This window comes from Glycine soja, chromosome 20 (assembly GCF_004193775.1).
Source record: "Glycine soja cultivar W05 chromosome 20, ASM419377v2, whole genome shotgun sequence".
NCBI lineage: Eukaryota > Viridiplantae > Streptophyta > Magnoliopsida > Fabales > Fabaceae > Glycine > Glycine soja.
Window position 1 is genome coordinate 38,422,982 of NC_041021.1, and position 13,135 is coordinate 38,436,116.

At 28.6% G+C, this 13,135-nt stretch overlaps 1 protein-coding gene across 1 annotated transcript; it reads right to left on the reverse strand.

Annotated features, from left to right (window-relative positions):
- Positions 1-12,223: 12,223 nt before the first annotated feature.
- On the reverse strand, positions 12,224-12,859 carry LOC114402094. The gene has a single exon (XM_028364627.1). It carries the CDS (start codon positions 12,857-12,859, stop codon positions 12,224-12,226), a length of 636 nt encoding a protein of 211 aa, XP_028220428.1.
- Positions 12,860-13,135: the final 276 nt, after the last annotated feature.

Genomic DNA, 13,135 nt, shown 5'->3' on the forward strand with positions numbered 1-13,135 from the left:
GGGTTGGAAAATGGAAATGGATTCATTCATTCATTCACCCCCTTCGAATGTTTCAAAGTTCAAACTCTGTGTGGTGTGTGGGCTGTGTTGCGTCATGTGTTGGGCTTATTTGGACATTACCGTTTCGGCCCAACTTAATGCCCAGGTCTTCACCAATTGCTGGATTTACGTGACGCAAACAAAATCATAGTCTCACTCTCATCAGCGGGGCTACCTTATATTCCGGGCAATTGTTAAACATACTTCCCTTAATTATTAAAGTATACTTCCTTTCATTTATTTTATTAGCGTTTTATTTTTTTTACATTTTAAAGATAAATAAAAAATGTGAGTAAGTTATATGTTGTAATTTCATGAGTGTAGAGCAAATCAGATTTAAAGATATTAATTTGCTGATAAATAAAATTAAAGAAATTCAATTACTTAAAAAAATATTATATACGTAAAAAGAAACTGTTCTGAAAAAAAATATATATATATATTTTAGAAATAAAAACAAAAACCACCCAGAGTCTTGGACATCGTTGGCTAAGTTATAAATTATTAGTAATTTCTATTAAATCCTAAAAATTAGTAAATTTGTCAAATGAAAAATAAGTAATAATTAAATAAATTTTATCTAATCAGTTTCACAAAAAAAAAAAAACCAAACAACACCGGGTAGAATAACTAGTTAAACATATTTCTCTTAATTATTAAATTTACTTCCTTTTTTATTAAATTTCCTTAAATAAACCCACCCCTTGATGGTTTAGGAGGTGAAAGAAAAATAAAGAGATTTGGGTTTTAGACTCATTTTTATCATTTTTCACAAAAAAAAAAATACCTTCAAATGTGTAACGGATCACCAAATATGATTCTAAATTGATTTTACTTTTAAAATGCTTTTGGAACACTTGTACCATAAATTCAACAATACATACACCATTATGGTGTGTTTAGTTTAAATGATAAAAATACCCTTATGGGATGTTTGGTTTAAATGATAAAAATACAAGAGAAATTTTTAATTAATGTATAGTAAAAAATGGGTGAATCCTACATAAAAAAATATAAAATTTATCTCATTTTCTCTCCCAATACCCTAAATCAAATATAACTTTTGTGGTTTAGGTAGTGAAAGAAAAATAGAGAAATTTGGATTCTAGATTCATGTTTATCATCTTTATAATGTTTTTTTTAGGTTATAAACCACTTATCACATCACTAGTCCACATAATTGTCTTGTCACAATTAAAGTATTATATCAATTGTCCACCACAAGGGAAAGATCTCACATCATCATCAACTCACAATTAATTAAAAGATAAAAAGATTAAAATTGCATAATTTTAAAACTTGAGAAACAGAAATCTTATATTTAAAAATATGAGACTAAAATTACATATTAAGAATTACACGGATTAAATTTATAGTTTAACATTTTTCTTTAACTAAATATTGAATTATTATAATATCCCTACATAAATTAAATAAAAATTATTAGATTTTTCCCCTAAAAAATTTGTATATATTATTGATGCACTATGTTATAAATAGGATGTAAATACATTAATATCTATACCTACGAGAAGGAATAAGTTACTTCAAAAGTACATTTAAAAGAGTTATTTTTTGTCTTCTTCTTTTATTTTCTTAAGATTGTGATTGATTACCATTATTTTTTGAGCAAGTTAATCCCTCAATAGTAACTTTTAGGCCTAATTTTATTTTTTACATTCAACTTTTTACTTTTTAGTGAATTTTACTTTCAATAAATTAATTTAGGGTATTTTACTCTCAACTTTTTTAAAAAACTTGCAAATCTTACTTTTGTTGTTGAGCTAACATGGTAGCATAAAAGTTGGGGTAAAATTTGCAAAAAAAAAAGGTTAAAATTTGCAAAAAGTGAAAAAAAATTGAGGATATGTAAAAAGTTAGGGTTGAAAAGTATAATTATTTTAACATGTTACGCCACCTAATGATATAAGATAAAATTTACAAATTTTTTAAAAAACTGAAAATAAAATACATTAAATCAATTCGCCGAGATTAAAGAATTTCTCATGATTCTCATAACTCATTTTTTTAAAATCTAATAATTAAGATTAATTATTGATTATAATTATCAATTTTTTAAAAAAAAAGATATGAAAAATAACTATTTTATATTATTTTCCCGTTGTTTAACTCTTACATTTCATTATCCAACCCTTTTAGCATATGCCACAGGGACTGGTTTTCTTACACAATGTTTATTTTCAACTTTCTTTCTTGCATGTTCTTTTATATTCATTCTGATAAATAAAAAAGGTCTTACATTTTATTATATTATATTTTATTATGATCGCCAAACTAACTTTGAAGGTTGTTTGGTGATAAATATAGGATAAAAATTAAACAAATTTTTAATGTACCAATATGATAGTATACGATTAACTTACTATATTACTTATTGATTTTTTTTTTTATATAAGAAACAACTAAATGGAGTAAGATTTGGCACCTAATATAATAGCTCATACCTCATACTCGATTAAAGGTATAATTAGATTTTGAACCATGGGAGTAAGTAACGCTTGGCACATGACTAACTTAGTATATCTTTAACAGATAACCAATATAGCTTATTTATGTGGGAACACATATGATGACTCTATTAATTATTTTTAAAAACTATTCAAGTTAAAATCATTGTTAAATGCTAAATAAATGATTCATCTAAACAATATATATTTCCTTGAAGTCAAAGTCAAATGTCATGTATTTAACAAAATTAAGTATGTTATTTGGATAATCTGCTTTGACCGCGGTCCAGATTGAATTTTTTCCGACCCAGGGAAGCGGAGACGAGGGAGAGTCTGTCACTCTCGTTTCGCTAAGTATATTTTTGTAATTATTAATAATATAGTTATATATTTATAAATAATTCTATTATTATATATATTGTACGTAACTGTTAATTATGTCATATTTTATTTTTAATATTTATTAAAATATAGAATAATTATTTAGTTAAATAAATAATATTATAGTTATAATATTTATTTTAACAAAATAAAAAATATACATTTAACTAAAATTATAATTTAATTCTTAAATATGTTTACATTATTTTTTTATTAAATTATATATATTGATTCAATTAAAATATAATTAACAACTTAATCTATGAATTATTTAAAATATATGAATAAATATTATTTTTTTAAAAATTGAGATGGATTTCTTGTTGGATTTTCGAAACCTAACAAAGATGGGGTTGAATTTCATTTTTCATCCTTATTTTTTATAAACCTAAATTCGTCCTATCTTTTGTTAAGAGAAATAGATAAATCTATCTTTAATCTACGCGTTGTCATTACTAATAGATAAAAAAATATCTTCTTTTAAAAGAAACACACTTTATATTATTTCATATATAAAATGAGAGATTCAATATAAATAGGGCTACAATCAAAAACATGTTGCCAAGCAAAAAATCTAGATGTTGTTGCTAAGCAATTAGCAACTCAAGACTTGTCTAAAACCAAATTGCACACTACAATACACACTACAGTTTTGGAAAGATAAAAGACAACTTAAGTTCATAAAAAAATGTGCATGCATTATAAAAATTATTTATTCTTTACAATAAATAAGCAAAAATACTAATAAACGTAATGCGCATGTCTTTAATAACGCTCCATATAAATGTTTGTCCTTGGATAATTAATTCAAAATTCTTTGAATTTAAATTTAAAAAAGAAAAAAAGTAATAACATGTATCACTTCCTAAAATAAAATTGATTAAAAAATTAATTCACCCTAAAAAGATTCAATCTAATTTAATATACAAGAATTGATGGCGCCGGTTACTGGAAATATTCCACACAGGAAAATATTTCTTTTACAATAAATGTAGAATAACTTTTACTTCAAGAAAATGTATGATATTATTAATTTTATTTTTCTTATGATATTATTATAAAAAAATTACAGTTTTAAATAATTAATCATCTTAAGTGTATTTTTAAGATAATGATCACAATTTTTATTTAATCCTAGGAATTAAAGATAGATAATAAGATATTTATAACAACTTATTCTGTTCAATCAATTAAATTAGGTCTCTTTAGTATAAAATTTAATAATTTTAAATTTACGGCTGGCTGAGTAGTATAAAATCATTCCTTTACCTGCCGTTTATTTAAGTTATTTTCTTTAATTTTAGAATATTATTAATTACTTCAGAAAAATAAAACAAGAGTATTAATTAAACATGTAAATGAAAAAAATAGATATAAAAAATTATATATGAAATTAAATATAGCATTAATTATTTGATAATCGATTAATATAACTGCGTTTTTTTGGTGGAAAATAAAACTGTATATAAAAATGTATGTGGACGTAATTTGAATTTGGTTCAAAAATTTAATTTGGTTTTCATTTTAAATCTTCACACCGCACCATTTTTTAACTTTAATGTCATTTTGTTAAATTTCAATTAGATTCACGTTTTTCTTGAAACTAAATTGTTTTCTTTTATATTAAAATTTATTGCATTTTTATACTGGTGGGTTGATAAAACTAGCTTATAAGTTAATTGGTAGTTGTTAGCAGATTGAATTCAATATATTTAATGAGAATAGTTCATAAATTTCAAATGATATAAAGATATATAATTAGTTATTTGATTAGAAAAGTAAAAAAAATCCCGAGTAAATTAATGAGGATAAAAAATATTTAAAAAAATATATTTTGTAAGCTATTTTATTTTGATTTTGATAAGTTATTTGAAGTTTTATGTGAAAATAACTAAATAAGTTAGAAACTACTAAAATAAGTTCATGTGTCAAATAAAATTTGGACAAACTAACTTATAAGATAGTTAAATGAATTTATAAGCTATCCAAGTGTCTTACCAAAGACACTCTATGGTGATGAATTATTATTTTATTCATTTAAAAATTGTATATGTGAATATTTTAGAATTTAATTGAAATATTTTGAGTTTATTATTTTTGTTTCTAAATTTTGTTGGATTTTTATTTTTAGTCCCTAATGTAATTTTTGACTTGTTAAAGTTTTTAGACTCTTTTTTTTTCTGTCATCACTTTTAATTATTGCATAGTAAAATTGATTTTGAAATGATCTTATTGATTTGTTGCACTATCAAAAAGTACGATATGATGAGACAATCACTTATAATATTTTTTTTAGTAAACTAGGTTTTTAACTTTTTATCAACTAGTTTGGCAAATGAGGGATTAAAAAAATTATTTACTCAAAAAAATTACAAATAATTGTCCTATCAAACTTATTGATGATATGATAAGTCACCTAATTGTCAGCATTGTTATTATGTCATCAATTAATATTATTACTTGATGGTAGAGACTAAAAATGATAACAATTTTTTAGGATTTTGACTAATCAAAATTATTAATTAGTTATTAAATATTAAGTTTTTTACACTAGTAATATATCAAATTTAAGCTTATTTTATCATATTTTATATTTTTAAAAATTATTAAAATGAGTAATTGCTACGTGAATCCTAGGTTTATTTTAGTATACTTTTTAGTTTTGGGTATGATAGTAAACACGAACCTTTCTTCTTCTTCTTTTTTTAAGTTAAATTGTGTTTGAATGTGTGTTGATAACATGTGAGTATCCTATTTTCTATAATAGATTGAATAAAAATATAAAAATTATTCTTAGTAGCTTCTAGATAGTCGTGGATCTTCTTAAAAAAAAATAGATGTGGATCCAATTAGAATACAGATTGAGACTAAACGCACACTTGGTGTGGTCCGAGACCATGTTTAGTATATAAATACATGCCGATGAAATTTTTACCGTCATTTACATCAATGGAAATCCCCACTAGTTATACCAATTGAGAGAGTAAATATCTTGAGAGATGCTTATGTTTATGGTTTGACATTTTTTTGAACAATTTCACTTATCTATTGACATCAATTTTGCAACCAGCACAAATAAAATTGCATAACCAAAATGAATTCTTTTACAAGACATGGAGTTAATTTTGAGGTGAACTTATTTCTTCTTGATTCGATTCATATGTGTTATATGATTTCAATTTCTTTTAGGGAAGGTATTGAATGTTGTGTCTAAAAATAAAACTTTTTAATTTTTACAAACAATAGAGATTTTAAGCAGTAATTATTTTTGTTATCACCAATATTATCATCATGTGATTCTTCACTTTATAGATAGATTTGACCAATACAATCACAATTACAATCACGATGTGATTGTGTAAAGTCTAAAACCCTATGCTTTATCATCAAAACTATGAGCATCGATAATTTTTTAAAACCTTGCAAGCACTCATGGACTATCAAATATTTTGTTTTCATCTTTTTTTCAGTTTAATAAATTGAGATTTGGTCATAACATGTATTCGTTTTTATGATATATCTTAGCTTTTTTTTTTGTTTCATGTATTTGGTTGATTCAAAGGTTGAATCAAGGCCAAAGGAAATACAAGGGGGAAGTTTGACTATGACCGAGATGAATAAGTATGAAAAACACGTGGTTGATCTGGAATTGAAACTATCACTACCAGGGTCAAGTTTTGGTAATCTATCAAATATCTTGAAATCTATAACTTCAAGGACTCCACTGCTATCATCATCTTCATTTCATAAAGCATGCCTACCTTTCATATTGGACATTGAAGGAAATCTTGGTGGCACCTCAAAATATGAGCTACCACTATGGATTGCAATGGGATGCACTCATTGTTTAACTTATGTGATGGTATCCAAAGTTGACCCTGAATGCCCAAACTGTAAAAAGTTTATGTTGATTGACAAGTTTCAAGAGAATCCTACAAAAAAAATGAGAACAAATTAAAATTAATTTATACTCTTATTTATTAGGAGTTAGTATCCAATTATCATGAGTAGTTGTCTACCCATTATCATTTTCATATTAGTTTCATTTGCATCCCAATATTTGTAAAAAGTGCTAATAATTATCACTAGCACACTAGTAAGATGAACAAATGTTCAGAGTTTTTATTTACATATTTTTTATTGTAATGAGTTATTTGTTTTCATACGGGAAGTAGTTACAAGTCATTATTACATATAAATCGACAATGAATAAATTTTACATGTTAATATGCAAGATGTGAAAAATATATTAAATATGAAAAAATATTAATTGAAAAATGTTAGTAGGGAGGTATTAATATGTCAAGAGATATTCTAAGGTTAGTTGTTGATAAATGTTACAACAATCTTTCTAATGATTTTTTTAATACTTGCTTAATGACGAATTAACATTAATTAAAAATTACCGGTTTTGATAGGTCTCATTAGGGGTGTTCAGTGTTCACGAGTATGAATCCTCAATTAATTTGAATTGATCCAAATCAATCTGAATAGTTTAGGTGAGATCATTTATGTATTTGAGTCAAAATCGAATCGAACCGATCAAAATCGTTCATGTATGAGTTGAATCAGAGTTTAGATTTATAGATCCAATCAAAAAAATTAGAGTTGTTTGTTTTGGTTTTAAATACGGTTAATACTGAGACTCAAAGTGTTGAAATGACAAGTGTTCGGACTACTTGTGTTGAACTTCTAAAGGTATTATTTTCATGTACATTATTATTTGTTTTACCCTTTTTCATATATTTTTTTGTCATGTTTATAATATTAATGGATCGTATTTTGTTCATTGGTTTCAACAAAATCTGGTTGCAACAAATCTAATTGTAGCAAATCTGATTGCAGCAAAGCTTAATGCAAGAAATTAGTTTGTAAGAAATAGTTGTGATTCAGACTATTATAATAAATATCATTAAAAAATATTTTGTTTTAATTTGTATTAGTCTATTTTAGAATATGATGTTTATGATATTAAATGAATCATTTTTACTATTTTCAGACATTTGATAATATTATGTTAATTGTATTGAATATTTGGATGAATCATGATATAAAATAGTAGTTATAAGAAAAAAATCAAATTTAAATGGACAAACCGTTAGCCTAAACCGAACCAAACCATTCATGAATAAGTTCAGTAAAAAAAACTATAAAAACTGAACCGAACCAAGCCGATCAAATTTGATTGGATTGAGTCCTGAATTTGGCCAAAATCAACCCACAAACACCCCTAGGTCTCATGTCTCTTTTAAGGTTTCTCTCTCCTCGTTTAAATTAAGACATCCAAAATAAGTAATTTTCAATAAATTTTAATCTATTAGGTCTCATGTCACTTTTAAGGTTTCTCTCTCCTCGTTTAAATTAAGACATCCAAAATAAGTAATTTTTAATAAATTTTAGTCTATTATTTAGCAAGTGTTAAAAAAATGTTAGAAAGATTATGTTATCACTCATCTTAATTATTATATGAAGAATGTTAATAATATTTTCTCTTTAACACTCTCTTTATTATTGATTAAACTCTATTTGAAGATAAAAAATAAATTGGTGGGTCTCACTTTTAATTCAAGAGAGTTATTAAATGAAAAGTAAAACCAACATAATTTTATAATTTCTAATAAATTTTTGTAAATATTACATAATTGTTGCTAACATTCCTTTATAATCAGATATAACATTGTTTATATCAGAATTTATCAAAATTAAATAATAATAAAAATCAATTAAAAATATTTTCAACAATAAAAAAATATAATTATTTTTTATAATTTAAAAAAAATATATATTTCATATTAATTTAATATTATTACTTTAAAGTAAAACAAAACGGTAGTTACATTTAAACATTTCAAACTCAACAACAGCTCCAACTCATTTTTGAGTTATAAATAAAGGAAAATTTAGGCTGTATTTGTTACCGCAGAAAGAATATACTTGTTGTGTTTGTTTTAATAGATCAAGGATAGAGTTAATTTTAAATTTAGTGTCACCCACTTATATTGTTGTTTTTTTTATTATATATTTTTACACATTTCTATCTTTTTTCTTATTCTGTCAAAAAAAATATATCTTATTTATTACCTTTTTTTTATTTCTCTTATCTATCAAACACATCATTAATAAATGTGGACAAAGCAATTACCGCTTCACTTGTTTCACATGAAGATTGGGAAACGTTTTTTTTTTATCAATAAATTTTGCTTATCCAAGATGGGAACCGTATTGACAAAGGAAGGAAAAACTTGAATTTTTTCAATCCTTCCTCCATTTGGGTCTCACAATATTTTTAAGTTCCATCCACTTTTGAATGGAGAAGGAAGAAAATAATGTATTTTTTACGCACAAAGACAAAAACACATTTAGTTATATCGCATTTCATTCTTTATTTAGAGTAATTAATCTAAATTTTAACTAGTATTCTTGTTTTTATGATTCAATTTAGTACACATATAATGTCACAAAACAAATGTAACATGCATATATATATATTTTTTACCGAAATAACATGCATATTTCTATGCTTTGATAGCAATTGAATGAAGTTGTTATAATATAATACACATTATACATGCACTACCATGTATTAAAGAAACAATAAAAGACTAAAATTGTGTACATCACAACAACAAAAAATTCATCTTTATTTAATGCTCATTAGGAAATATAGGAGCAATTGACAATATAATTACCCCCTTCCCTTCTCGATAAAGTGTGGTTAGGCTCTCTGTTCACTACAGTTTACACATATTAGACAAAATAATGTGATGAAAAACAAATATTTATAGCCACTTTAAATGAAAAGTAGGGTCTCTTAGCAGGCACTTCGTACATGAGTAGTCGAACTCATCAAGGGCATTCTAGGACAAAAAGTCTAATTACAATTGCATCAAGTCAAAAGTTATGCTTATATAAAAAAATATCTATAACTAATATATTTAATAATCCTAAAAGTTTATTTTAAATAAATGACTATACAATACTAATTCACAAATAAACTATCAAAAGAAAAAAAAACTTAAAAATTATGACATTAAAGTTGATGAACAATTTTTTTTTGGTGTCGAAAGAATTTTAATTTACAGGCAAAGTGCTTTTGCTAAAGATTAAAAAACCAATAAAAAAGAAGAGATTAAAAAACCAGTCAAAAGAAGAGCGTATTCGACTAAATTTAAGAAGGACAGAAAAACCAACATAATAATTGTAAAATAAATAAATATATAAGAAAATAGGTGATACACTTGTGGAATAATTTTACATCGTTATCTAATCATAAGAGAGAAGAGTGGATCTAGAAGATGGACAGAGATGCAAGTCATGATCAAGAATACCTTGAATGTAGCAGATAATGTGCTTGAAAGCGTGCATGTGTTCTTCCCTTGGGTCATGCATGAATAAACACACATGTTGCACAACATAAACAATATCAGATCTTGTAAAGGTGAGATATTGAAGAGCCCCAACAAGACTTCAATAATGAGATGGATTAGCATATGGTGTGCTGGAATTAGCATTAAGCTTTGGTTGTGTGTCAACCAGAGTAGGAAATGGCTTACAAGATAACATGTCAGCCCGTTCAATGATCTTTGTTGCATACTTCTGCTGAGATAAGAATAGACCACCTGCATAACGAGTTACAACTATACCCAAGAAATAACTCAACAGTCCTAGGTCCTTCATAGCAAATTCCGAGCTAAAAAGGTATATGATAGACTTATGAATAACATCAAAGGAAGCTATCAAGATAATATCATCCACATACAAAAGAAGGTAAGCCATAGTTATACCTTGTTGGTAAATGAAGAGAGAATGATAAAAAATATTGAGAAAACCCAAGAGTAGAAACATAATTGGTGAATCTCTTGTACCTAGCCCGAGGGGACTGTTTGGGGCCATATAGAGATTCCTTCAACAAGCAAACATGATTAGGATGATTCAGGTCCCTAAAATCCATGGGTTGATGCATGTACACAGTCTCTTTGAGTTCTCTATGTAAGAAAGCATTCTTAACTTCAAGTTGGTGAATGGGTCATGCTTTCGAGATGACTAGACTAAGAACAGTGCGAATAGTTTCCAGTTTGACTATCGAGCTAAAAGTTTCACCGCAATCCATGTCAACCTATTGTGTTTTGTCATCCCCTAAAAGGCGGGCCTTATGCCTCTCAAAAACACCATCAGATTTTTCTTCATGAGTAAAAATCCACATAGACCGAATCACATTAACATCAGGTGGACGAGACACCAACTCCCACGTCTTATTGTTAATAAGAGCATTAAATTCATCATCCATAGCCATTTTCCAATTTGGGTCACGAAGGGGAGACACGAGATTGGTAGGGGGATTTGGTGACACTATTGTTAAGATTTAAATTTCGTTTGGGTTTGAAAGTCCCATGCTAACTATGTGTCACAGGTTTGGGAGCTGAAAAAGGAGTGGACTGATATGTAGGTAAAGGTGCAGGCATTGGGCTGGGTAAGGGTTGTTGTGGTAGCGATTGTGGGCTAGGTGTGGGTGGGCTGGATAGAGGTGTAGGTTGGGCAGCAAGTTACGGGTTGGGCAAAACCTGCTGGGCCGGTTGGTTTAGGCCTGGTAGAGAGGTCAAATGGAGGACCACATAAGGGGAGGATATGTCGTCCATAAAACCATAAGTGTGAGGTTGTGGAGTGTGCAACTTAGCAAAAGGGAATTGGGTTTCGTAAAAAATGACATGGCGACTTAGTATAATTTTATGAGAGGAAAAATCATAGCACTTGTGCCCACGATGATTAGATGAATACCCCAAAAAGACACACAAGGTAGAACAAGCTTGAAGTTTGTTTATGGTAGTAGAGGAAAAAAGTGGATAGCATAAACACCCAAATACCCGAAGATGAAAGTAGGAAGGGTCCTTTTGATAAAGAACCTTGAGAGGTGATTGATAGGCTAATTGTTTACTTGGAAGAATATTGAGAAGATATGTTGCCATTTGCAAAGCATGATGCCAAAAGGAAGATGGTAAAGATGCATGGACTAGTAGAGTATGAATAATGTTGTTAATGGTATGGATTTTTCTCTTGGCTTTCCTATTTTGTGCTGATGTATATGGACAAGCGAAAAGCTAACCCATTTACTTTACAAAATTCCTAAAAGGGTCCATTATCAAACTCCCTACCATGATCACATTGAATGTTTTTTACTTTCTATTCAAACTGAGTGTGGATGAAAGCCCAAGAGTATGCATCGTTGCTTCGATGTCTGTCGGAATGGGTGGAGCTACTGCCGCCGTGTAGGCCTGTGGTGGTTTTGACCCAAGGATGCGTGTCTGGTGCAGTTGGGCTTGCTAAAAATTGGGGCTGACTCAATGTGAGGGGAGGTGGGTCGTTGGATAAGGGGTATGGGCAAGGTGGAAGAGGCTAAGGCATCCATGGCCACTGCCATTGTCTGGTAGGCCACTACTGGTGCCCCGGTTGCTGCTGCCAGCCACTATTGCGACGCCACCATCGTTGCTCTTGACATCACCGTGATTGCTACCATTATTTTTACCATTGTTATTGCGGTTTCGATCCTTTTTACCACGATGAGTATTCCGATTTTGATGGGAATTTTTGGAGAGGGAGTGAGAGTCATCAGTGTCGTGAGCCACCATGGCGGCACCCCCATCGGTTGCAACCTTCTTCGTGAAACCAACTTCTTCTAAGGTGAGCATAGAGCAGGCTTGATAGAAAGGTGGAAGAGGATCGCTTTGGAAAATGAGTGTGGCAACCCCATTGTAAGTCTCGGTGAGGCCGACCACCATTTGAAGAACAAGATAGTTGTTGGACACCAGTGCGCCTACGTTCTTGAGTTGATTGAACAATTCCTTGAGCTGTTGACAATACATAGAGGCATTCGAGAAATCCTCCATGTTGGTACGAGAGAATTCTTGCTCAAGAGTTACAACTCGAGAATTCTTATTGTCTTGGAACATATCACGCAACATATTCCATATCTCCATTGTCGTTGCGTCGGGTTCAAGAATAGTATGCAACATGTCATGTGAGATTGTTGCATAGATCCATTGAAAGATCGTAGCATCAAGGGTTGACCATGGTTTCTTTTCTTCATCGATTTTAGGCACCTTCTCCTTGTCTTTCTCCAATGGGTCGATGTGGTGGAGGACCTTGTGAGAACGTGCATGAATCTTGAACAGTTCTGCCCATGTGCATATTGGACGTTTTCCATCTCCAGAGTGATGGAGATATGGTTCTTGATGTTGGAGACAACAAGAGCA

What these genes read in the sequence shown, in the direction of transcription:
- LOC114402094 (XM_028364627.1), bottom strand. Translation starts at nt 12,859, where the DNA reads ATGGAGATATGGAATATGTTGCGTGATATGTTCCAAGACAATAAGAAT.